The 25475-nt window shown below is 43.6% G+C and overlaps 1 protein-coding gene across 1 annotated transcript in view; it reads left to right on the top strand.

Annotated features, from left to right (window-relative positions):
- LOC115083372 (histamine H3 receptor-like) overlaps nt 1-25265 on the top strand; it is a 38471-nt gene extending 13206 nt beyond the window's left edge. The window contains exons 3-4 of the mRNA XM_029587172.1: nt 7064-7393; nt 25191-25265. Coding sequence (XP_029443032.1) covers nt 7064-7393; nt 25191-25265 — 405 coding nt within the window. The remainder of the gene's footprint in view (nt 1-7063; nt 7394-25190) is intronic.
- The last annotated feature ends 210 nt before the right edge of the window (nt 25266-25475 follow it).

A 25475-nucleotide genomic window follows, 5' to 3' on the forward strand; every position in this document is an offset into this window, starting at 1 on the left:
GGGCCCACTCGTGTGGTTGGAACTGATGACTGAGTCGATCTGCCACTACATTGTGAATGCCTGCCAGATAAATGACCCGGGGAAACATTGAGTGGTTCAGGGCCAATCAACAAATCTGTGCAGCTTCTTGACAAAGGAGATACGAGCCCGCACATCCTTGTTTGTTGATGTACCACATGGCTACTGTGTTGTCCGTTTGGATCAGAACAGTCTTGTGTGAAAGGCAGTCCTTGAACGCATACAGAGCATAACGTATAGCTCGAAGCTCTAGGAAATTGATTTGAAGTGTTGCTTCGAGTTTTGTCCAAGTCCCTTGAGTTTGGAGAGTGTCTATGTGGGCTCCCGAACCCAAGGTGGATGCATCTGTAGTTAACGTTATCTGTGGGACTGGTTGCTGGAAGGGTAGGCCCTGGCGCAAATTATCCTTGCTTACCCACCAGAGTAGAGAATAACGTAGCTTGTGGGTTACTTGAATTGGAGAATGCAGCGGTTGAATGGCTTGGATCCACTGAGATCGTAATGTCCATTGGGTTACTCTCATGGCGAGCCTTGCCATAGGAGTGACATGAACTGTGGAGGCCATGTGGCCTAGTAAGGTTAGAAACTGATGAGCTGTTGCTTGTTTCCTTGAGCAAATTGAGTTTGCCAACAGGGACAATGTTTCTGCTCGATCCTCGGGTAGAAAGGCTCTTGATAGGATAGTGTTCAAGTCTGCACCTATGACTTGAAATAGGTGAGATGGAATAAAGTGGGATTTTTGATATTGATGAGAAATCCCATGGAGTGAAGTAGGGAAATTGTTCGATTGAGAGAGGTGAAAACTCCCTCTTGAGAGTGACTCCTGATGAGACAGTCATCTAGATATGGAAAGACATGCACACTTTGCTTGCGTAAATGTGCTGCTATTACTGCCAAACATTTGGTGAATACTCTGGGAGCAGAGGCAAGTCTGAATGGCAGTACTCTGTACTGGTTGATGACCTACCATGAAGTGCAGATACTTGCGATGAGTAGGGAATATTGGAATGCGAGCATAAGCATCTTGAAGGTCCAGAGAACAAAATCAGTCTCCTGTTTGAAGAAGTGGAAGCATGGTACCTAGAGAAACCATCCTGAACTTTTCTTTTTTTAGAAATTTGTTGAGATTTCTGAGGTCTAGGATGGGACGTAGGCCTCCGGTTTTCTTTGGAATGAGGAAATAACGTGAATAGAATCCTCTTCCTTTCTGAGACCTGGGTACCAGATCTACAGCCCTGGCTCTCAGAAGGGTGGATAATTCTATTTGAAACTGAAACATGTGATTTTCGCTGAGATGAGAGTGACTCGGTGGAAAATCTTGGGGAAGTGAAATGAAATTGAGTTGATATCCTCGGTGTATTATTGATAGGACCCATTGGTCCGATGTTATTGATGTCCAATTGTTGTAAAACTTGGATATTCTGCCTCCTACTGGTAGGTCTGGCTGTGGATTTGAGTAAAGGCTTAGTTCTCTGGATGTAACTTCAAAATCTGGTAGCAGGCCCTGTTTGAGGAGCTGGTTGGGGCCTAGCTGCTCTCTGCTGCCGTGGTTGTGGTCTTTGTTGGGTTCTGGAAGGCCTGGGTTTGGATGCAGGAGGGTAGTATCTCCGTTGTCTATAGAAAGGCCGTCTGGTGTCTCTCCATGGAGGTCTGCGGCCAGTATATGTGGATGAATCATGTGGGAGGGAGGATAGCTTTGTAAAGTTTCTGTGTGTTCTTTTAATTGAGACACAGCATCCTGAACTTTAGACCCAAATAAGTTGTCTCCCAGGCAAGGGAGATCCACAAGTTTATCCTGCACCTCTGGTCTTAGATCTGAGGCTTTGAGCCAGGCCCACCTCCTGGCACTGATGCCTGACGCAGCAACTCTTGAAGCCGTCTCATAGACATCGTAGGCAGCTCAGACTTCATGCTTACCGGCGTCTAAACCTTTGTTTATGATAGCCTGTGCAGCCTCTTGGTATTGTGTAGGAAGGGATGGAACAAATTCCTCTATTTGTTTCCAGAGATTTCTCTGGTACTGGATCATATATTGGTGGTATGATGAAATTCTGGAGTTTAGCATTCCTCCTTGAAAAACTTTATGGCCCAGTTGATCCAGGAATCTATTGTCTTTACCTGGGGACGTAGATGAGTGGACCCTTGATCTTCTAGACTTCTTTTGCACCGATTCTACAACCACTGAGTGGTGGGGAATTTGTGTCTTTTGATAACCTGGTGTGGATTGCACAAGATAAGTAGTATCCACCCTTTTATTTACCGCAGGGATGTTCCCAGAGGCGTTGTTGTAGTTGCAAGAGAACATCATGGATAGGAATTGCAACAGTTTGTTTAGGTGTGTCAACAAACTGGAATACCTCCAAAGTTTGTTGTCTGGTGTCCTGCTCTGCTTGTAATTTTAAAGGAATGGAATCTGCCATCTCCTGTACAAAAGTAGGAAAAGAGAAATCCTCCGGAGGAGATTGTTTCCTGGCATGAGGTGGTGATGGGTCAGACATAAATGCCTCTGAGAAGGCATCTGATTCAGTGTCAGACAGTCTGGAGTTTGATGATGATGAGTAGGTGTAGTCTTATGAGGAGGAGGAACACCAGAGGGTCCTGGCAAAGGGTCATCCAGTGGAGTGTCTTCTATATCCTCTTCTACAGGATTAGATGGCAAGGAGGCTAGCAAATCTTGGTATCGTTTGGTAAGGATACCATGCAGTGCTGCTTCTGCAGAACTTGGAACCTCAGGGAGAGAAGGCGCTGTTAGTGGATGTATAGGCATCGATGGTTTTGATTTAGTCAATTTCTTTTGTTTCGATACCGATGCTTTTTTAGCTGGAGGTAAGGTGGGTACCGTAGTGTAAACGGATATTGGATGCAAAATCGACGAAACGGTCGACATCAATGTAGATAGAAAGGAAAACATCGATGCAGGAGTAGTCATCGAGGATATCGATGGACCTGAAGTTATTGGCATCAAGAGAATTTCCGATGATGACAACGGCATTGAGAGAGGCATCGACACGGATGTTAGTGGTATCGATGACATTGACGTCGGAGACGGCACCGGCATCGGGGTGTTCACCGGCATCGGCATTATCGTCAGCATCGGTGTGGTCGCCGGCATGGTCGCCGGCATCGGCAAGGTCGCCGGCATTGGCATGGTCGCCGGCATCAGCATGGTCGCCGGAACTTGTGCCTGTAAGGCTTCCATCACTACTTGCCTTATGAGGACAGTTAAGTCTTGTGTAGTCGGTGGTAGTAGTGATGTCGATGTAGGCATCAATATCGATGCATTCGATGGTGGCCCCGTGGGCGCGGATGTTAGCGGGACATTGCCATCTTTATGCTGCTTTGCAGTCGGTTCTCCCGGGGGGAGGAAGCGACGGTGATGCCGAGGATTGATGATGTCGATGCTTGTGCTTAGGCCTTGGTTCTGTGACTGACCTTGTTGATGACATTGACAGGGCTGGCGATCATGCATCTCCGGATCTTTCTAGGTGACATTTTTTAGAAGGAGTTTCTTTGTGATTCCTGTTGGAGATGATTTTGTCGAAGTAGAAGGTGAGGGAACTAGTTGAAGATGGAAAAGATGTGTCATCTTTTCCTGTCGAAGTTTTCTACCTTTCGGGGTCATCTCCTGACACTGTTGGCATGATGAAATATCATGCTTTTCACCCATACAGATCACACATTCAAGATGTGGGTCTGTTACTGACATGGTCCGATTACAGACTGGGCATTTTTTAAAACCCGAAGCCATGTCACTATCGACGGCCGTTGATGAAAGATTTTGTGAGAAAAAAATCAATGTGAAAGCACAAAAACGCTATTGCTTTTGTCACCGTCCGGTGACAAAAAGGGAAGTGAGACCCCAAATGGGAAAAATATGAGAAAATAATTGACTTTTCAGTCAGAATTGTGAGTAAACTCACAGGGCTCCTATCTCCGCGATGCTCACAGCAGCGTGGAAAAACGAAGACTGGCGTGAGACCCCTGTGGCAGAGAATATCATGGCATGCTGGGCATGCTCAGTGGCCTCACAGTGCCAGTCAAAAGTTTCTAGAAACTCTGACAGAAGTTTTCCCACAATAGGGCTCCGTCAGTGACGTCACCCATATGTGAGGTCTAGCATCCTGCTTGTCCTGGGATAAACACCTAAGTTTACCCACATATCGAGTGGGCAATTTTCATAAGCCCACTTCTGTGTGTAAAGCACTGTGAACCTGTAGAAATGCTTATGAAAATTACTTCCCCTGTGCAAAGCTCCAGGAAAAAATATATTTATATCTGAGGATTTACAGAGGGAAATCAAAGCCTTGCATGTATTTAAGTGAAATATTTGAGGTATTTGTGGGTGGAGTGGAAACAGTAATGGAATATCCTTCTTTTGTGTACTTGAATATCTTAATTAAGGCAGTAATCAATTTGTTGTTTTTGTGCCAGATAATTAATGAATATCTTCTTTTGCAATAGTTTCTATGCTGTTTCTTTTTCCCTGTATTTGCATTCTAGAAGTTAGTTTTGTCTGGATGAATAGAACATAATATGATTATGATTATTAGGGGTGTGAACAGAAAAATGTTTCAGTTTGGTTCTTTATTTTGGTCCATTTGCCAGTTTTTATTTATATTATTCATTTTGATTCTAAAATTCATTTGTTTCATTCATTATGTTGTTTCATTAAAATCAATGTGGGAAGAAATGCAGCTTATTTTGGACTCTAATATCGGTGTTTTCTATTCAAGTTTAATGAACCTTGCAGACAGGCACCAACACAGTGGAGGAAACTGCACCCAAAGACACCAAAAATGGGGAAAAGTAGTGCCAACAGTGACACTTTTATGTTTTAATTATGTATGTTTCTTTGTACCCTGCCTTGAGCATTGTAAAGCGTGTGTAAGAAATATTTTAAAATAAATAATAAAAATAAATGAGCAGTGCATGGTATGATGAAGGGTCAAAGCATCACAGACAATGGACACCAATAACAGTGGCATTAATACTCCAAGTCACCCAAAATGAGCAAAATAGCACCAACAGTGACTTAACACTTGAAGGCATAGGGGTAGATTTTCAAAGGGATACGCACGTACCCCCTGAAAACCTACCCCAAACCCCCCCTGCGCGCACCAAGCCTATTTTGCATAGGCTCGGCGGCGCACGCAAGCCCCGGGACGCGTGTAAGTCCCGGGGCTTGTAAAAGGGGCGGTCGGGGGCGTGGCCAGGGGGCACGGTTAGGGAAGTTACTACTGCCTGGAGGCAGTAGTAACTTCTCCGATAAAGGTAGGGGGGGGTCTAGATAGGGCCGGGGGGGGGGGGGGGTGGGTTAGGTAGGGGAAGGGAAGGGAAGGTGCGGGGGGGTAGAAAAAAAGTTCCCTCCGAGGCCGCTCCGATTTTGGAGTGGTCTCGGAGAGAACGGGCAGCACGCGCAGGGCTCGGCGCGCGCAAATTGCACAAATGTGCACAAAAGTACGCGCACGCATATGTTTTTAAAATCTACCTCATAGTGAGGGGGCAAATTAGCACTAAAAGTGTCAAGAACATCCCAAGGCTTTGTGAGAGGAACAAAGAAGCACAGTGACATGAGCAATTCAATGCATCATAAAAGGGACAAGGGGCACCAACAGAGGAATGACAGAGAATAAAATGGTCACTACTAAAACTATGCTTAGTTTCACTTTCACTTGTGAAAAATGATGATGTCATGACATGCAGCTGCCAGCTGGGATAGGCAGGTTGAAAACTAAGACCTGCTCCTTCCTTGTTCCATCCTCTGCTAGGTCTGTCTGGCTTGGAATACAAGTACCCAGCAGATTTGATCTATTTCTTTTATCTCACACCCAGGGACAAGTGCTGCCGTCAATTAGATTGCCCTGAAACAAAGTGAAAATTGACTTATTTGAAGTATTTTTTCATTCAGATTGAAATGAATACATTTTATTTGCCAAAATCAAGGAATATCTTTCTACTGAGGATTTTCTAAGTCACATATTTGGATGACTCAGATTCAAAATGTCTTATAGCAGGAGTATATAAAAGAACTGGTTCTTAATAACGCAGTAACATAGAATATGGTGACAATCAGTGACCGCTGGGTTTATGCAGTCTGCCAATTCTCCCTTAAGAACATAAGAACATAAGAAGCTGCCATACTGGGTCAGACCGAGGGTCCATCAAGCCCAACATTCCATTTCTAACAGTGGCCAATCCAGGTTACAAGTACCTGGCAAGTACCCATTCATTAAGTAGATCCTATGCTACTAATGGCAGTAATATCAGTGGCTATTCTCTAAGTCAACTTGATTAATAGAAGTTAAAAGATTTCTCCAAGAACTTATCCAAACCTTTTTAAAACCCAGATACATTAACTGCCCTAATCACATCCTCTGGCAACAAATTCCAGAGCTTAATTGTGCATTGAGTGAAAATGAATTTTCTCCAATTTGTTTTAAACTTGCTACTTACTAACTTCATGGAGTGCCCCCTAGTCTTTCTGTTATCGGAAAGAGTAAATAACCGATTAACATTTACCTGTTCTAGAGCTCTCATGATTTTAAAGACCTCTATCTCATCCCCCCTTAGCCATCTCTTCTCCAAGTTGAACAGCCCTAACCTCTTTAGCCTTTCCTCATAGGGGAGCCATTCAATCCCCTTTATCATTTTGGTCTCCCTTCTTTGTACTTTCTCCAGTGCAACTATATCTTTTTTGAGATGCAGCAACCAGAATTGTACATAGTACTCATGGTGCGTCTCACTTCTTGTAACAATGCTGCAGGCACTGCTTCATCTCTGGATTTTTCTCACTTCTTCATAGCTAAGTATCATCTTATCCCATTGTTTCATGTGTTCTGATATTGCTTTTGACGTCACACTACCTTCACTAGGAACCTGTTCCAAACATCCAGCACAATTTCTGTGATGAAACATTTATTTACATTACTCCTGAATCTATCCCTTTCAACCTCAAAATTATTGTCACTTAACAGGTATATTAATGGTATAGATCAAGGTATATTGTTAGATGGGACAGTAAGTTGTTATGACTCTTCTTCTACAGGTTGCATATCGAGCCCAGCAGAACAGGATCAAATCTGCAGTTATTAAGATGATAGTTGTGTGGTTTTTAGCCTTTCTTGTATATGGACCAGCAATTATAGGTTGGGAATACTTTGTTGGCTACAGCAATGTTCCTGATGGTGATTGTAATCCTGAGTTTCTCTATAGCAAATATTTTCGACTTTGTACTTCTATTTTTGATTTCTTTGCACCCCTGGCTATCATTATTTATTTTAACTTAAGTATTTACTGTAATATAAGAAACCGCACTGTAGCTAAGTCTCATCAAATGGGAAGATATTCAAATGGTTCCTCCAAAAACAATGAAAAGGTTTCAGTTTATATAGTGTCGATGATGGAAAATAATCACATTAATAATGAGTCATCAATAGAGAGCACTACGACAGTACAAAGACATAAGCCATGCTTATCTGATCACAAAAACAAATATGGTCCCGCTAATGATGAGGTAGTTTTATCCAAGGTACATGGCAAGGGATGCTTTACAGCAATTCAGAGTATAACTGCAACATCTGGACTTTCCAAGGACAGGAAAATTGCAAAATCTTTAGCAATTATTGTATGTACTTTTTGTATTTGTTGGGCACCATATTCTGTCCTTATTGCTGTTCATGAAATATGCAGCTGTCTTTCCATAGCATCAGTATGGTATGAAATTGCATTATGGTTATTGTGGTTTAACTCTTCAATAAACCCATTTCTTTACCCCTTTTGCCATCCTGCTTTCAAAAAAGCATTCATGAAAATACTGTGTCTCAAATCAGCCAGCTAACTTACCCCACGTATATGGTGGAATAAACCTCCCACTGAATATAATTTTTCTAAAGTTATCTGGCTTTGTGGCTGGATAACCTTAAAACCTAACTGGCTATCTTTGAATATAACCAGTGAAATTTTAAAGTTATCTAGCCACGTGTGACCGGAAACTTAACACTTAACTGGCTATATTCAAAACAATATAGCTGGATAAGTGGAACTGTTTTGTGAAACAAAGTAAAGTGTGAACTTGTGGCATGATCAGCCCCCAATATTTAACAAATGACTCTGCTGGGCCAAACACCCCCAATCCCCTCTGAAAGTACATTCATAAAATATGTTGGGGTCTGCAGCTCTTCTCACCCTCCCCCACTCAAATCCCAAGTCCACTGAAAATGGCTTAAGTGCCCCTCTTCTCTCTCTACCCCATCCCGATATCTTGGATATTGAGCCCTTCTAGTAGGATTGCGGTGGTCAAGTGTGATTCTGGTTTCTTTCAATGTTACTATGAGAGCAATGCTGTCAGTGTAAGCTGTCAGCATTGCTAAACACAGGAACACCGATAATTTACTCTAATAGCAACGCTGAAAGTAAAAGGGATCATGCTTGTGCACTGCAAGCCCAGCAGAAGGGCTCAATTACTTAGGGGACCAGATGGGTGGGAGGGGCTGAATTGGAGTAGGGTAGGGAGAGGAGGGACAGTTAAGCCATTTTCTTTTGAACTGAAGAGCGGGTGGGGGTAGCACAAGGGGCAGAGTTGCAGCAGACTCCAACACATTTTATTATTGGCAAAATCAACTCAGTGAATCTGGTGGTGTTCTTCCTGTTTACCCTTCCAGAAGAAGTATAGTAATCTCCTTGTTCCTTGAGCTGGGTATTGGTCAGGGCAATGAAATCAATCTTATAATGACTAAGCTCTTGGGGCATGGTTTCAGTGCAGCATTTTTGGCATTCACTGTGAAGGACGTCCATAAAGGTCCTTATGTTTCTAGTTCTGAAAATGAATATATAACTCCACTATTGATCTCTTTATTTATTTGGTGTACTTATAGTCCACTAAATCCAATTGCAAATTGACTTTGCAGATTACAAAACAACACTCATAAACACATCAAAATAATACATAACATATTTACCAAAAAAACAACATGATAAAGAATTGTTACAAATCAAACTGCATAAACTTGCTTAAAAAATTAGATTTGAGTTGTTTTCTAGAAATTTTATAATCTTCATATGCTTTCAGGATAGGAGGCAAATCATTCCAAAGTACTGGACCAATTTGGAAAAAAACCCTCATTCTAATTTGTTGTAATTTTAACAGAGTTTCCCAAACCTGTCCGGGAAAACCCCCATTCAGTCAGGTTTTCAGGATTTCCACAATCAATATGCATCAGATAAAATTTGCATGCTATGCAAATTTTGTTGTGGATATCCTGAAAACACCACCACCTGGAGGTCCTCCAGGACAGGTTTGGAAAACACTGATTTACGACTTGCAGGGTGAGATGTCCTTAGGTAATATTGACCCTCAGAGCGTAGCAACCTGGGAGGGACATATTTACCAAAAAAACAAAACTCCACCAAGAAGTTTACCAACCCCCCCCCAGAAACCTCGCTAAGGGCCTCTCCTCACTAGACTGCACCACTGCCCTAGAAATAGAATCTTTTATCAAGAAAGCCAGACTTTCCTCCCACCCCTCAGACACAATCCCCACAAGACTCCTCCTATCCATCCCTAACCTAATTGCAAAACCCATAGCCAACATTATTAACTCATCCATTAGCTCAGGTCATGTACCTGACCCTCTCAAGCAAGCAATTGTCAAGCCTATATTGAAGAAGCCAAAACTCGACCCCACTGATCTGTCCAACTACCTCCCATCTCAAACCTTCCGTTTATCTCTAAACTTCTTGAAAAAACAATCAACAAACAACTCACAGAATATCTTGAGGATAATCAAATCTTTGCCTCCTCACAGTACGGTTTCCGGAAATTCCATAGCACGGAGACCCTCCTTCTCTCCCTATCTGACCATCTTGTCAAAGGCATTGACAAGGGGCAATCATATATCCTAGCCTTTCTAGACATCTCATTAGCATTTGACACCATCAGCCATAGCATCCTCCTACAACGACTAACTGAAATCGGCATAATTGGCGTCACCCTCAACTGGTTCAAATCCTATCTCAGCAATCGAAATTTCAGAATCAAACTAGGAAACCATGAGTCCAAAGCTATTCCCCTCGATCAAGGAGTCCCACAAGGCTCCTCCCTGTCCTCTACCCTTTTCAATATTTACATCCTATTCCTCTGTCATCTTCTATCTAATCTCAAGCTTCCTCATTACGTCTATGCTGATGACATATAGATACTTATTCCCGTAACTGGCACACTCCCGAATGCCATGAACACCTGGAATTCCATGCTCCTATCAATTAACAATCTCCTAACTACCATCCATCTTGCCTTGAACACTGCGAAAACCGAAATCATGCTTATCTCACCCCAAAATCACCCAAACCCCCTCCCCCTTCCTTGTCCTCAAGCCCCTCCTATCCCATTTTCCCAACAAGTCCGAGATCTAGGGGTCATCCTTGACAATCACATCAACCTGAAGAAATTCATCAGCAATACACTGAGAGATGGATTCTTTAAACTACACACTCTAAAAAAACTGAAACCCTTACTCCATCCCCCAGACTTCCGTACAGTACTTCAAACGACTATTTTCTCCAAACTCAACTATTGTAACTCCCTCCTTTTAGTTTTACCTAAAAACTTTATCCATCCTTTACAAATTCTACAAAACACAGCTGCCCGGATCCTCACCAACACACTCAGAAATGAACACATTACACCTGTACTAAAGGAACTACATTGGCTCCCAATTGCATCCCACATTCAATATAAGACCCTCTCTCTCATACACAAGGCCCTGTACAATCCAGAAATGAACTGATTTAACGACTCCATTTGCTTCCACCAGGCTACTAAACCCACTAGACACCAACATCTCGCCACCATGCAGACCCCTTCACCCAAATTCACCAAACTGGCCTCCACCAGAGCACGTGCGCTCTCGGTAGCCGGGCCTGCCCTTTGGAACACAATGCCAGTAGAGTTACGCCAGGAGGACTGCCAAAAAACATTCAAACAAAAACTTAAGACGTGGCTTTTCACAAAAGCATACACCTAGTACCATTCAGCCCACCCTCAAGCCCCTCCAGCCCCCCCAGCCCTTTCCACTTCTCCTCCCCCTACCAGCTCTCTTCCTGACTAAATCCCTCCTCCACAGCTTACTCAGCTAACTCCTTCTATTCTTCTTTTTATGACAAACCCTCTGGAATGTATACAAAATTTATCATTTGCCTTTCCTCATTGTCCCTTCTGAAACCACTTTAGCTGCAGTAACGTGTATAATTTTACAGTGCTATTCAACTGTCTATAATGTATATAATTTTACAGTTCTATTCTTATAATCCCTGTAAATAGCTTTCCCCCCTCCCTTAGTTGCCATCTTGATGTCTATTTACCCATTACTGTTCGATGTCAAACGCTCTCCAAGCGTATGTTTTTGTTACACTGTAAACCGATGTAATATCACTGATGAATGTCGGTATATAAAAACCAATAAATAAATAACCTAGTTGGAACATTAAGGTCTATATAATCTACAATAGGAAAATTATCATGGTACAATGAATTAAGGACTAAAGTTAACCACTTGAATTTAAAACTTTCTTCAATAGGAAGCCAATGAAGAAATGGTAACACAGGTGTGATATGGTCATTATATTTGGCCCCCGTTATAATCCTAGCTACACTATTTTGTATCAACTATAGTGCATAAAAACGTTTATTGGATAGCCCAATGAAAAGAACATTACAATAATCTATTTTTGACAGCACTAAAGCATGGACTACCAAATGAAAATCTGCAGGGGACAGTAGAAACTTTAAGTGTTGAACAATTTGCCATTTAAAGAATGCAGCCCTTGCCAATGATTCGATATGAGGTTTTATCATCCTCTAAGAATCTAGCTGAATTCCCTAATTTCTTATCTTACATTAAGAATAATTATATCTCCATATTTTTCCTAGGAACTCCCTCATGGGTTTACAACCTATTTGTAATATTGTAGCCTTCTTTACATTTAGTACTAATTTATGCTGATTTAACTAAGACTGAATTAGCATTCATACAATCCCTGAATTTATGTTCAGGTAAAGAATTGTCTGGTGCAAAGGCAGTATAAATTGCAGATCATCCATATAGCTATAAAAAGAAAACCTAAGGGATTGAAACTGAACACCTATTATCTGTAAATAAACATTAAAGAGCACTGATGATAGTGAGGAACCCTGTGGAACCTCTGATGGCACTGCCCGCCAGGAGGAAGAATTTTGATTTATGGCAATGTATTAATCACGGTCCAATAAAAAAGAACTAAACCAGGTCGGCACAGTCAACTTCAAACCAATACTGGTTGATTTTAAATCCCTACGTGTGCCAAAGCCGAAAGTTATGTGCGTGATCGGCCCAGTGCATGCCGTGCAGATTTTAAAAAGCACGCAACTGTACCTCCTGGTATGCGCATAAAATTTTTGCAAACAGGGACAGGGCATGGGCATAGTCTGGGTGGGGCAGGGCGGGCCATGGGTGGGCCAGAACTGCAACATGAAGTCTGCATGTAATTATTTACATGCACCAGTGCACACTGGGGTTCTCTACTGTATAACTTTACTTCGGCTATGGATGGTGTGTAAGTCATTTAAGGGTCAGAGCTAATAAAGTAAAAGGAAGGCAAGTTAGCTAGGGGATTTAGCAAGTCCTCTCCTTTACTGGGGAAAACTGGGAACAAACTGGGGAGACAGATAATTGCGTTGGCATGTGTATCTACTAAAATTCCCCCCACTTACGCGCTCAAGCTGCCATTTGAGCGCAGATGTGCACTTCAGTACAAAATTGTGTGCATATGTACACACATATAGCGGATTTTATTCACATGCGCTTATGTTATAAAATCGCCATGGCCATATGCATGCACTGGCAAACGCATGCACACATGTGCCCACACACGGGTCTTAAAATTTACTTCATAGTGCACTGTTGATTCAGCAATATTGAAAGATCTACTAAACCAAATACTGCAGCTACATCAAGTTGAACAAGTAACATGGAGTGACCCTTATCGAATTCATGAAGCACATGATCTAGTAAGGATACCAGCAAACATTCTGTACTGCAACCTTTTCTGAAGCTCAGTTGCTGTGAATCCAATGCATTATTAGTTGTCAAAAACTCCTCAAATTGTAACAAACCCATTTTTCTAATAGTTTAGTAACAGTGGGTAAGTTGGAAATAGGCCGAAAGCTTGCCAAATTTGCACCAGACAGCAGACACTGCGTTGGTCATACTATAGCCTTTTAAAATTCTTTTTGGGATTATTCCTGCCACTAAAGGTTTGTTAATAGTATGCAAATGATTGGATGCATCTGGGAAGCCTGATTAACCAATAACCTAAAGGGGACCGGATCCCAAGAAGAGTGCAAAGATGTTAAGCCTGCAACCATTTTTGGTACATTGCCTTCAGTCATAAGTTTAAATTCAGCCCACTCAACTCTACTTTTCATTCCACTTGTGAATAATCTTTGGTATGGAGTCCTGCAGAATGATAATTTTTTGTTCAAAAAAATCAGCAAGTGCCTCACAATCCACAAATTCTCTCTCACTATATATGGGTTTCCATAGCAATGAATTTACTATGGAAAATAGCTCCCTAGGAAGATTAAGTGAAGATGCAATTTGTGATTTGAAATAATTTCCTTTCACTCTTTTAATCTCCATCTTATAATGCATGGATGGTCAATTTCAATTTGAATTAGAAGGTTGCCCTCTTGTACTTTCTAAGAAGGTAAGGAGTTTGGGGGTTGATTCAGAAACTAGTTTTTCAGTTGAAACATGGTACTCAGGTTATAAGAGGAGCATGTCTGTGGTTAAGGATATTGCGCCAATTGAAGCTGTTTTTGGATTTTACCACTTTGCGGTTGGTAGCGATGTCTAGGTTTTTGAGTTCATTGGATTGTTGTAATATTCTGTTGCTGGGAGCATTTAAGGTGACAATTGAGAAGTTGCAGGTGCCACAGAATAATGCACAAGAGTGCTTTAAGGAAAGAATTGTTCTGAGAGTTCTAAGGCCAACGTATTGTATTACACTAGTTACCAGTAATTGAGCATGTGAAATATAAACTATTGGTGACAGTCTTTAAATGTATGTGGGTCAAGGAACCAGAGTATTTGCGAAAGACGTTAAAGCAGTATGTACCTGGACAAGAATTACGATCTTCCCAGGATTATCAATTAGAAGCTGTGAGCAGGCCAAAAGCCAACGAATTGCAAAAGGAACTTTTACTGTCATGGCACCAAAACTCTGGAAAAGGTTACTACTTTTAATTAGAGTAGAGTTGAATTTACAAAAGTTTTGCAAGTTAGTAAAGAGTTGTTTTATTCTTAGAACTGGATATTTTGATAGGAAACTAATTATGTACGAGTGATAGGATATACAGTAGTTTGGGATATGATCTGGTAGGTTTGAAAAAAGAAAGAAGGAAAAAAAGAAAAAAGAGAAAATTACAGTCTCAGATTGAATGGTATGAGGTGGAGGTATTTGCTCTGCATTTTATGTGTAAATTATATGTGTAATTTTTTTAAATTTTGTATTTTAGTATTTGTATTATATATGTTTTTTTTGGAAATCATGTTAATGGCTTTGGCAGATTTGTACAGTGTAAATTTTTTTTAAATAAAATAAATAAAGAATTTACACATATATTCATCCTTACTTGCATCAGACCTATTTCTCTTCCATCTTCTCTCTAATCTACAAATGGCTCTACCTCTTTCATTTGGGAAAAACAACCAAGGGAGAGAGGTAAATAATGGAGTGCCTCAGGGATCTGTTCTGAACCCAGTGTTGCTTAGCTTATTCATTAATGATCTGGAAAAGAGCAAGTGCTAGCATGTCAGGGTTCCAAACTTGTGTTCCTGCTTTCATGAGCTTGCCCTGGTTTCTATAGAGTTTGGGAAGGGCAAAGCAACTCTCAGCCAGGAGCCTAATCAAAGGAAGAGAATATGCCTAAAGAAACAGGACAATGGGCAGGCAGTTACCCTGTTTCCGGAATTTTGGCTGAGATTATCGTGCACTCAGAAGACTGGCTTGTGGCAATGGCTTTGAATGCCATCTGACTTGGCACACAGGTAACACAGAAGTAACCTTCATTGAGTTCAGGATCGTGCAGAGCAACCCCCAAGATGGTCGGAGAGTATAGTAACATATGACACACTATGAGACAATGAGATATCCATTTTCTGAACCAGTGAGTCATAGAGGCTTAGTAGTTGGCCAGAGTACACCTGCATGGCTTTTATACTTAAGGAACAAACCAAATGGGTCCAGTTCCCAGAAGATGATCCATAGCAGCTAAACAAAACCCAACATGATTCACCAAAACATCAATTAAGTCACACCACTGTGAATCTTAACATATGGGAATAGGACAAAACATTTTCTTTTTATTTAAACATTGTTGGGGAATCATTTTTTCAGAAGAATTATTTAGGGCTCTCGTAAAAATGCAGATAATTTCATCAAAGGCTATAAAATGCCCTTTTCAAGGTGCAAACTGCAAAGTTTTAATCATGGCCCGAACAGCGATCAACAAAGCCTATAAATAAAGTCTCAAAAGAATTCCCAGTTGCTCAGTGTTTTTTTTACTTTCCACAATTACTTAACTCACTTCTTAAAGTTAAATCATGCACTTTGTTTTTCTTTTCAATAGCATATATTACAATTCACAAAAATACTTAGCTCATTTGTAGAATTAATATGCAGTATGCAGACCAAATATTTCAGAATGGCCTCTTGATAGCAGAGAAATATCAGCCAATGTCACTATGGACCTTCAGGAATGAAACAAAAATCAGTCCCAGTAGATGATGTGATAGACCATGGTAGAGATGTGAATCGTTTTCCATATCGTCTTAACGATAGAAATTGTGTGGCAGGAGAAGAAAATCGTGTTTGGCACGATTATTTCGTTGAAAAATCGTTAAAAATCGTTTTTTCCGATTAGTGCGCACTAACTCGAGTTAGTGCGCACTAACTCCCTGTTAGTGCGCACTAACTCGATTTAGTGCGCACTAACTCAAAATGATACAAATAGACACTTTCCAGGTCACTGAAGGTCAGTTAGGAATGAATATGGTTTCCTATTGGCTGGCAGCCCTCTTATCTATTGATGTTACCAAGGTTACCACTGAGGTGATGGTTGGGGGGATGGGAAATGGAACTGGAAACTCATGAACACCAACAGAAAATGAAACAAAGTGTTCACACTTCCCAGGTCAGTAAAGGTCACTTAGGAATGAATATGTATTCCTATTGGCTGGCTGTGCTCTTATCTATTGATGTTACCAAGGTTACCACTGAGGTAATGGTTGGGGGGATGTGAAATGGAAACAGTTGGAAGCTTGACATGTGATGATCAGCACTCACGTGACTAGAACTTGTTTGTTTATTATTTTTGTTAGCAGGCACCTGAAATGCTAGTGCATGTTGAATTTGCCAATCACTGTGCATTTTAGAAAGGTGGTCCTGGCTGGAACTGTACACAGTTCAAATATATGTAATTGATTGTTGGTAAGTGTATTTTTTAAGTAGCCACACTGGCACAAGTATGTTTACTTTCCTCCTACTTAACTCACTAGCTCAGCTTGTAAGAAGGGCTTCTCTGCTTGTGTGTTGTTTTTGTTTGGTGTGAGGAGAGCAGAAACATCAGATCTTTATTCAATCTACTACAGTCATCTCTTACAGTGCCCTATCCCTATTAATACCAGGAGTGTTGTGATCTTCCTGCACACAGTGCCCTAACCCTGATACCAGTCTGAGACAGCTCCCTCCCTGCATTACTAGTGAGAGGCTGGCTTCACAGACAGGGGGGAGCTGCCTGACCCTCACTCCTGACTTCCCCCATGTCCCAGCTAGTGAATGGTGTGTGGGTGAGGGTCAGGCAGCTCCCCCCTGTCTGTGAAGCCAGCCTCTCACTAGTAATGCAGGGAGGGAGCTGTCTCAGACTTCACCATCCTCCTCCCCCCCCCCCTCACCCACACACCATTCACTAGCTGGGACATGGGGGAAGTCAGGAGTGAGGGTCAGGCAGCTCCCCCCTGTCTGTGAAGCCAGCCTCTCACTAGTAATGCAGGGTGGGAGCTGTCTCAGACTTCACCATCCTCCTCCCCCCCCCCCCCTCACCCACACACCATTCACTAGCTGGGACATGGGGGAAGTCAGGAGTGAGGGTCAGGCAGCTCCCCCCTGTCTGTGAAGCCAGCCTCTCACTAGTAATGCAGGGAGGGAGCTGTCTCAGACTTCACCATCCTCCCCCCCCCTCACCCACACACCATTCACTAGCTGGGACATGGGGGAAGTCAGGAGTGAGGGTCAGGCAGTTCCCCCCCTGTCTGTGAAGCCAGCCTCTCACTAGTAATGCAGGGAGGGAGCTGTCTCAGACTTCACCATCCTCCCCCCCCCTCACCCACACACCATTCACTAGCTGGGACATGGGGGAAGTCAGGAGTGAGGGTCAGGCAGCTCCCCCCTGTCTGTGAAGCCAGCCTCTCACTAGTAATGCAGGGAGGGAGCTGTCTCAGACTTCACCATCCTCCTCCCCCCCCCCCCTCACCCACACACCATTCACTAGCTGGGACATGGGGGAAGTCAGGAGTGAGGGTCAGGCAGCTCCCCCCTGTCTGTGAAGCCAGCCTCTCACTAGTAATAAAGGGAGGGAGCTGTCTCAGACTTCACCATCCTCCTCCCCCCCCCCTCACCCACACACCATTCACTAGCTGGGACATGGGGGAAGTCAGGAGTGAGGGTCAGGCAGCTCCCCCCTGTCTGTGAAGCCAGCCTCTCACTAGTAATGCAGGGTGGGAGCTGTCTCAGACTTCACCAACCTCCCCCCCCCCTCACCCACACACCATTCACTAGCTGGGACATGGGGGAAGTCAGGAGTGAGGGTCAGGCAGCTCCCCCCTGTCTGTGAAGCCAGCCTCTCACTAGTAATGCAGGGAGGGAGCTGTCTCAGACTTCACCATCCTCCTCCCCCCCCCCCCTCACCCACACACCATTCACTAGCTGGGACATGGGGGAAGTCAGGAGTGAGGGTCAGGCAGCTCCCCCCTGTCTGTGAAGCCAGCCTCTCACTAGTAATGCAGGGAGGGAGCTGTCTCAGACTTCACCATCCTCCTCCCCCCCCCCCCTCACCCACACACCATTCACTAGCTGGGACATGGGGGAAGTCAGGAGTGAGGGTCAGGCAGCTCCCCCCTGTCTGTGAAGCCAGCCTCTCACTAGTAATGCAGGGAGGGAGCTGTCTCAGACTTCACCATCCTCCTCCCCCCCCCCTCACCCACACACCATTCACTAGCTGGGACATGGGGGAAGTCAGGAGTGAGGGTCAGGCAGCTCCCCCCTGTCTGTGAAGCCAGCCTCTCACTAGTAATGCAGGGAGGGAGCTGTCTCAGACTTCACCAACCTCCCCCCCCCCCCCCCCCCCCCCCCTCACCCACACACCATTCACTAGCTGGGACATGGGGGAAGTCAGGAGTGAGGGTCAGGCAGCTCCCCCCTGTCTGTGAAGCCAGCCTCTCACTAGTAATGCAGGGAGGGAGCTGTCTCAGACTTCACCATCCTCCTCCCCCCCCCCCCCTCACCCACACACCATTCACTAGCTGGGACATGGGGGAAGTCAGGAGTGAGGGTCAGGCAGCTCCCCCCTGTCTGTGAAGCCAGCCTCTCACTAGTAATGCAGGGAGGGAGCTGTCTCAGACTTCACCAACCTCCCCCCCCCCTCACCCACACACCATTCACTAGCTGGGACATGGGGGAAGTCAGGAGTGAGGGTCAGGCAGCTCCCCCCTGTCTGTGAAGCCAGCCTCTCACTAGTAATGCAGGGAGGGAGCTGTCTCAGACTTCACCATCCTCCTCCCCCCCCCCCCTCACCCACACACCATTCACTAGCTGGGACATGGGGGAAGTCAGGAGTGAGGGTCAGGCAGCTCCCCCCTGTCTGTGAAGCCAGCCTCTCACTAGTAATGCAGGGAGGGAGCTGTCTCAGACTTCACCATCCTCCTCCCCCCCCCCTCACCCACACACCATTCACTAGCTGGGACATGGGGGAAGTCAGGAGTGAGGGTCAGGCAGCTCCCCCCTGTCTGTGAAGCCAGCCTCTCACTAGTAATGCAGGGAGGGAGCTGTCTCAGACTTCACCATCCTCCTCCCCCCCCCCCCTCACCCACACACCATTCACTAGCTGGGACATGGGGGAAGTCAGGAGTGAGGGTCAGGCAGCTCCCCCCTGTCTGTGAAGCCAGCCTCTCACTAGTAATGCAGGGAGGGAGCTGTCTCAGACTTCACCAACCTCCCCCCCCCCCCTCACCCACACACCATTCACTAGCTGGGACATGGGGGAAGTCAGGAGTGAGGGTCAGGCAGCTCCCCCCTGTCTGTGAAGCCAGCCTCTCACTAGTAATGCAGGGAGGGAGCTGTCTCAGACTTCACCATCCTCCTCCCCCCCCCCCCTCACCCACACACCATTCACTAGCTGGGACATGGGGGAAGTCAGGCGTGAGGGTCAGGCAGCTCCCCCCTGTCTGTGAAGCCAGCCTCTCACTAGTAATGCAGGGAGGGAGCTGTCTCAGACTTCACCAACCTCCCCCCCCCTCACCCACACACCATTCACTAGCTGGGACATGGGGGAAGTCAGGAGTGAGGGTCAGGCAGCTCCCCCCTGTCTGTGAAGCCAGCCTCTCACTAGTAATGCAGGGAGGGAGCTGTCTCAGACTTCACCATCCTCCTCCCCCCCCCTCACCCACACACCATTCACTAGCTGGGACATGGGGGAAGTCAGGATTGAGGGTCAGGCAGCTCCCCCCTGTCTGTGAAGCCAGCCTCTCACTAGTAATGCAGGGAGGGAGCTGTCTCAGACTTCACCATCCTCCCCCCCCCTCACCCACACACCATTCACTAGCTGGGACATGGGGGAATTCAGGAGTGAGGGTCAGGCAGCTCCCCCCTGTCTGTGAAGCCAGCCTCTCACTAGTAATGCAGGGAGGGAGCTGTCTCAGACTGGTATCAGGGTTAGGGCACTGTGTGCAGGAAGATCACAACACTCCTGGTATTAATAGGGATAGGGCACTGTAAGAGATGACTGTAGTAGATTGAATAAAGATCTGATGTTTCTGCTCTCCTCACACCAAACAAAAACAACACACAAGCAGAGAAGCCCTTCTTACAAAGCTGAGCTAGTGAGTTAAGTAGGAGGAAAAGTAAACATACTTGTGCCAGTGTGGCTACTTAAAAAATACACTTACCAACAATCAATTACATATATTTGAACTGTGTACAGTTCCAGCCAGGACCACCTTTCTAAAATGCACAGTGATTGGCAAATTCAACATGCACTAGCATTTCAGGTGCCTGCTAACAAAAATAATAAACAAACAAGTTCTAGTCACGTGAGTGCTGATCATTACATTACTTTTTTTGTCAAGCTTCCAACTGTTTCCAATCCACATCCCCCCAACCATTACCTCAGTGTTAGCCTTGGTAACATCAATAGATAAGAGCACAGCCAGCCAATAGGAATACATATTCATTCCTAAGTGACCTTTACTGACCTGGGAAGTGTGAACACTTTGTTTCATTTTCTGTTGGTGTTCGTTAGTTTCCAGTTCCATTTCCCATCCCCCCAACCATCACCTCAGTGGTAACCTTGGTAACATCAATAGATAAGAGGGCAGCCAGCCAATAGGAACACATATTCATTCCTAACTGACCTTCAGTGACCTGGAAAGTGTTTATTTGTATCATTTTCAGTTAGTGCGCACTAAATCGTGTTCGTGCGCACTAACGGGGAGTTAGTGCGCACTAACTCGATTTAGTGCGCACTAACACGATTTAACGATTTTTAACGATAAATCGTTAGAATTTCTATTGTATCGTGTTCTATAACGATTTAAGACGATATTAACATTATCGGACGATAATTTTAATCGTTGAAAAACGATTCACATCCCTAGACCATGGACTGATGTGACACCTAAAATAGAAGGCTATGTAGGATTGTGATTCTGGTGCTGAAAATCAGTCCAGGGCAGACCTGGTTCCAGTCTACAGAGGGGAGTCAATCTGTCTAAGTCATCTCTAGAAGCAAGGTAACACAGTGCTGCTATATCCCAGGAGAGACTGGTGAGCAGGAAGAGTCAGATGTCTGAATTGCCCAAATGTAGAACTACCAGGAGAATGGGAGAAGAAACATTTCAGAGGCTGGAATCTCTGGCCCCAGCTAAGTTCTGCACAGCACCATATGAGCTTGAGCAATCAAGCCTGAAGAAAGTGCTCATCCTGGAACTTCAAAGAGGGGTGAGTTGTTACACAATTGAACCAGGAGTTCAATTGTTACAATTGAACCTGGAGTTCATTTCTGCTTCTACACCTCAAGGACAAAGCCAGTACTCGTCGCATCATCCAAGTGGAGAGTTATTGGGATAGAGATTTTTCACTTCCAAACTTCCAGTGGATCTGAGATTTAATAAATTAAACTGCACATTGAATATGCCCAAGAACATTATTATTTGTACCCTAATGATTCAGCAAAGTATACATGGTACCAAACTAAAGGATATTGTTACTGAATTTTTGTATCACACAAAGGGAGATTGGTAATCAGTCTCCCAAGTTTTAGGCATTAGGGAGAGTGTTGGGTGAGATTTTTATTTTCATAGACTGTTGCACCCTGATATTTCTATTGTTATCAATCTATTGTGAATCTAATATTATTATATGTTTCTGTCATTGTGAATTGTATATTTTAATTATGAAAGTTTTAAAATTTGTAATCCACTTTGAACAAAATATAAGCTTGAAAAAATAAATAAAATATCACTAATTTAAATAATTGTTTGTTGTCCTCCTGAATATTCTGATTTTGTTCTAATTAGGGATGTGCATTTGTTTGAAATGAAATAGGAAATTATGATATTTCCTATTTCATTATTTAAAAAATACAATGGAAAGAAACACAAACTTTTGTTTGTTTTTTTCTATCTTGTTTTTCTATGCCCCACCATGTGATAGGGACTACTGGTGCTATTGGACAGCCCTTGTTACATGATCGTGGCAAAGGGCTGGCCGATACCATTTTGAAAAATGATGCTTATCACCTATTGCTCCTATCATGTGACTGAGGCTACCCAATGGCACCGGTAGCTCCATCACATGATGAAGCAAAGAGCAGCCTGTGCCATTTTGAATAATGGCTACTGCTGGGCCCAACAAAGGAGGGAGGGGGGGGGGTTGTTCCTGGGCTCCCACTAGACAACCAGGCACATTTTGGTGAGTCCTGGGGGCTCAGGAGATTGGGCTAAGGTGGGCGAGGGGAGATCAGCTTTTAGGGAGGGGGGTGTGAATATTTTAATAAAGGGAAAGGGTTGGGAGTGGATCCTGTGAGCGGTTTTTTGTTTTTTTTAATTAACAAAAGAAAAAAACAATATAGAGGAAACACAAAATGGCACAGTAACAAAACAAATGCTAGACAACCAATTTCTTTTGAGTGTATACCCCTAGATCTAATGCTCTTTTATTTTTCCCCACTGGTTTAAGGTTAAATAAATTATTTTCTTGCATTATGGTGTGGTGTTTTTCCTACTTTGGACCTCTGTTGTTTTGGGGTCGGGAAAGACACTCTGGGGCTGGAAAATGTGGGCAGGGAGACTCATCTAACTTTGGTTCTATCTCGCAACCCACACATAATCCTATCCTATTCTCCTCTACAATTGAGATGGATGGAGTTTTCTTCTGTTACAGCTTCTCACCTCCCTTGGCAGTAGTTCATCTGTTTTACCTGAGAGGGCACTACATTTGATTTAGTCAATGAAGTCTTTGACCAGAAAGCTTACATTAACTTAGTGGTTCCTTACTTTTGTATTTGAAGTCATATATTTGTCAAGCATCATAACGTGTTCCATGATGTCATGAATCAGAGTAATAATCAGAGGCAAAAATGATTGTGGTTTGACTCAATCACCATATAGTAACACAATCTTTGAAATATAATACAAGAACAATGTCTCACTTTGCATAGGACTGAAAGAAAAACAATGGAAAAAAAATCACTTTAAACTCAGCTCCTAAATCATTTTCCAATTGTAGTATCCTTTGAGACAGATAAATGCCAGCGTCTAAACTAAATGACATATCTCATGCTCAAACTGCCTGAATCAAACATTAGAGACTGCACATGAATTGTTTAATTATCCTCTTTAGAATACAATAATTAGTGGGTAATTAATGCTTGCAATTCACATCACCCACAGGGCAAAAGATTAATAAAGTAACTGTGAAGATGGCGGGGGTTTGCAATGAAGAACAGAGAAATAATTAGCAGCAGATTAACTCAGCATATCCCATATTAAATAAAAATGCAGTGGATAGTGAATAACAGCATTTCAACAGGATCAGTAATTGTATTTTGAGGGCAATTTTCAAAGTGTTCACCTAGCTACAAAGTCCTCAAATCTAAATTCAAAGGGAAAATGCACCTGTATGTTTCCTTACAGCCTGTGGAATTTTGCACCTGATTTTTTTGCTGGCACAATTTCTATGGAAAATAATGTGCATGGATTTGAAAATGAACCTGTAGGGTTGTCACTTTCTGATCTGGCCCAAAACATTGCCCCAACAAATGCATCCCTTCAAAACATGCCCCAACAAATGCATCCTTTCAAAACATTGCCCCAACAAATACATCCCTTCAAAACATGTCCCCAACAAATACATCCCTTCAAAACATGCCCCAACAAATACATCCCTTCAAAACATGTCCCCAACAAATGCATCTCTTCAAAACATGTCCCCAACAAATACATCCCTTCAAAACATGCCCCAACAAATGCATCCCTTCAAAACATGTCCCAACAAATACATCCCTTCAAAACATGCCCCAACAAATGCATCTCTTCAAAACATGTCCCAACAAATACATCCCTTCAAAACATGTCCCCAACAAATGCAAAACATGTCCCAACAAATGCATCCCTTCAAAACATGCCCCAACAAATGCATCCCTTCAAAACATGTCTAACAAATGCATCCCTTCAAAACATGCCCCAACAAATGCATCCCTTCAAAACATGTCCCCAACAAATACATCCCTTCAAAACATGCCCCAACAAATGCATCCCTTCAAAACATGCCCCAACAAATACATCCCTTCAAAACGTGTCCCCAACAAATGCATCCCTTCAAAACATTGCCCCAACAAATACATCCCTTCAAAACGTGTCCCCAACAAATGCATCCCTTCAAAACATTGCCCCAACAAATACATCCCTTCAAAACATGCCCCAACAAATACATCCCTTCAAAACATGTCCCCAACAAACGCATCCCTTCAGTTCAGCTTAAAGCGCATGCATTGTGGAAACCTGCACATACCTGTAGCCGGATCAAATGAGGGCAGCTTTCACACAGGCCAGTTCACCTGGATAAATTTCTAATTACTCATGTAAATGGTTGTGAAAATTTGTTCTCTTGAAGAGAACAATTTTCCCAAAGGGATCAAGTGGAGTAACTATAGAGTTAGCCAGCTAGATCCCAGGGGTGAAAAGTGCACCTTGCAAGCTAGCTGACAGTATAAGGGCACTTTCACAAGGTACTCCCAGGGGTTAGGGGGTGTCTGCTTAGCTCGGGGGGTGGGGGGGAGTAAATTGCATACGTGCAATTCTATTTTCAAATTGGTCGCACCGTGTTTACCAGACTCTGCATGTAATGCAGTAGAAATAGAAACAGAAATGTATTTCCTTCTGTACCGTACAAAATACAAAAATGCAAATGAGAAGCTGCACATTCCCATAGCTGACAGATTTCAAATGCAAAACCAAAATGAAAAAGGTTTTTGTTTACCTTTGTTGTCTGGACATTTTGGACCTAACATAACATCCCCCTCTTATAATGATGGGGACTCAGCAGCTCCAAAATAAGACCTCCCCCCAAACACAAACGCATGATGATCAGGGCTTGGTGGCCACAGCATAAAACCTCCTTACCTTGCACACACAACACACTCTAAAGAACGATGATGGGGGCTCAGCAACCCTAACATAACACTTTTCCCCCCACCTCAAACTACTTTGCCTGTCCCTCTATCTATGACCCGGGATCCTCTTCGTCTCTCTCCTCCCCACACCCACACAGCAGGCAGGCTGAATCTCCTCTCTCTCTTTCCCCAGAGGCCCAGCATCAGTCTTCTGCTCTCCCCAAGTCCTCTCTCCACACAGAAGAAAGGACACAAAGAGAAGGAGTGAAGGTGGCATAGCATGCATGGGGTTTTTGTTTTTGTGGGAGTGGGGGGAACCACAGGGCAATTCAAACAGGTGGAGGAAAAGGTGTCTTACTTGGTACTGGCATGTACCCTCTGAAAAAAAGCCCTGATCTCAGGAATGATGGGGGTCCCCTGTGAAGTCATTGGGGTTACATTAGGGGAGATCCTATATATTTTAGGGCTTTGCAAAAAT

Source organism: Rhinatrema bivittatum, chromosome 2 (assembly GCF_901001135.1).
Source record: "Rhinatrema bivittatum chromosome 2, aRhiBiv1.1, whole genome shotgun sequence".
In the NCBI taxonomy this organism is placed as follows: Eukaryota; Metazoa; Chordata; class Amphibia; order Gymnophiona; family Rhinatrematidae; genus Rhinatrema; species Rhinatrema bivittatum.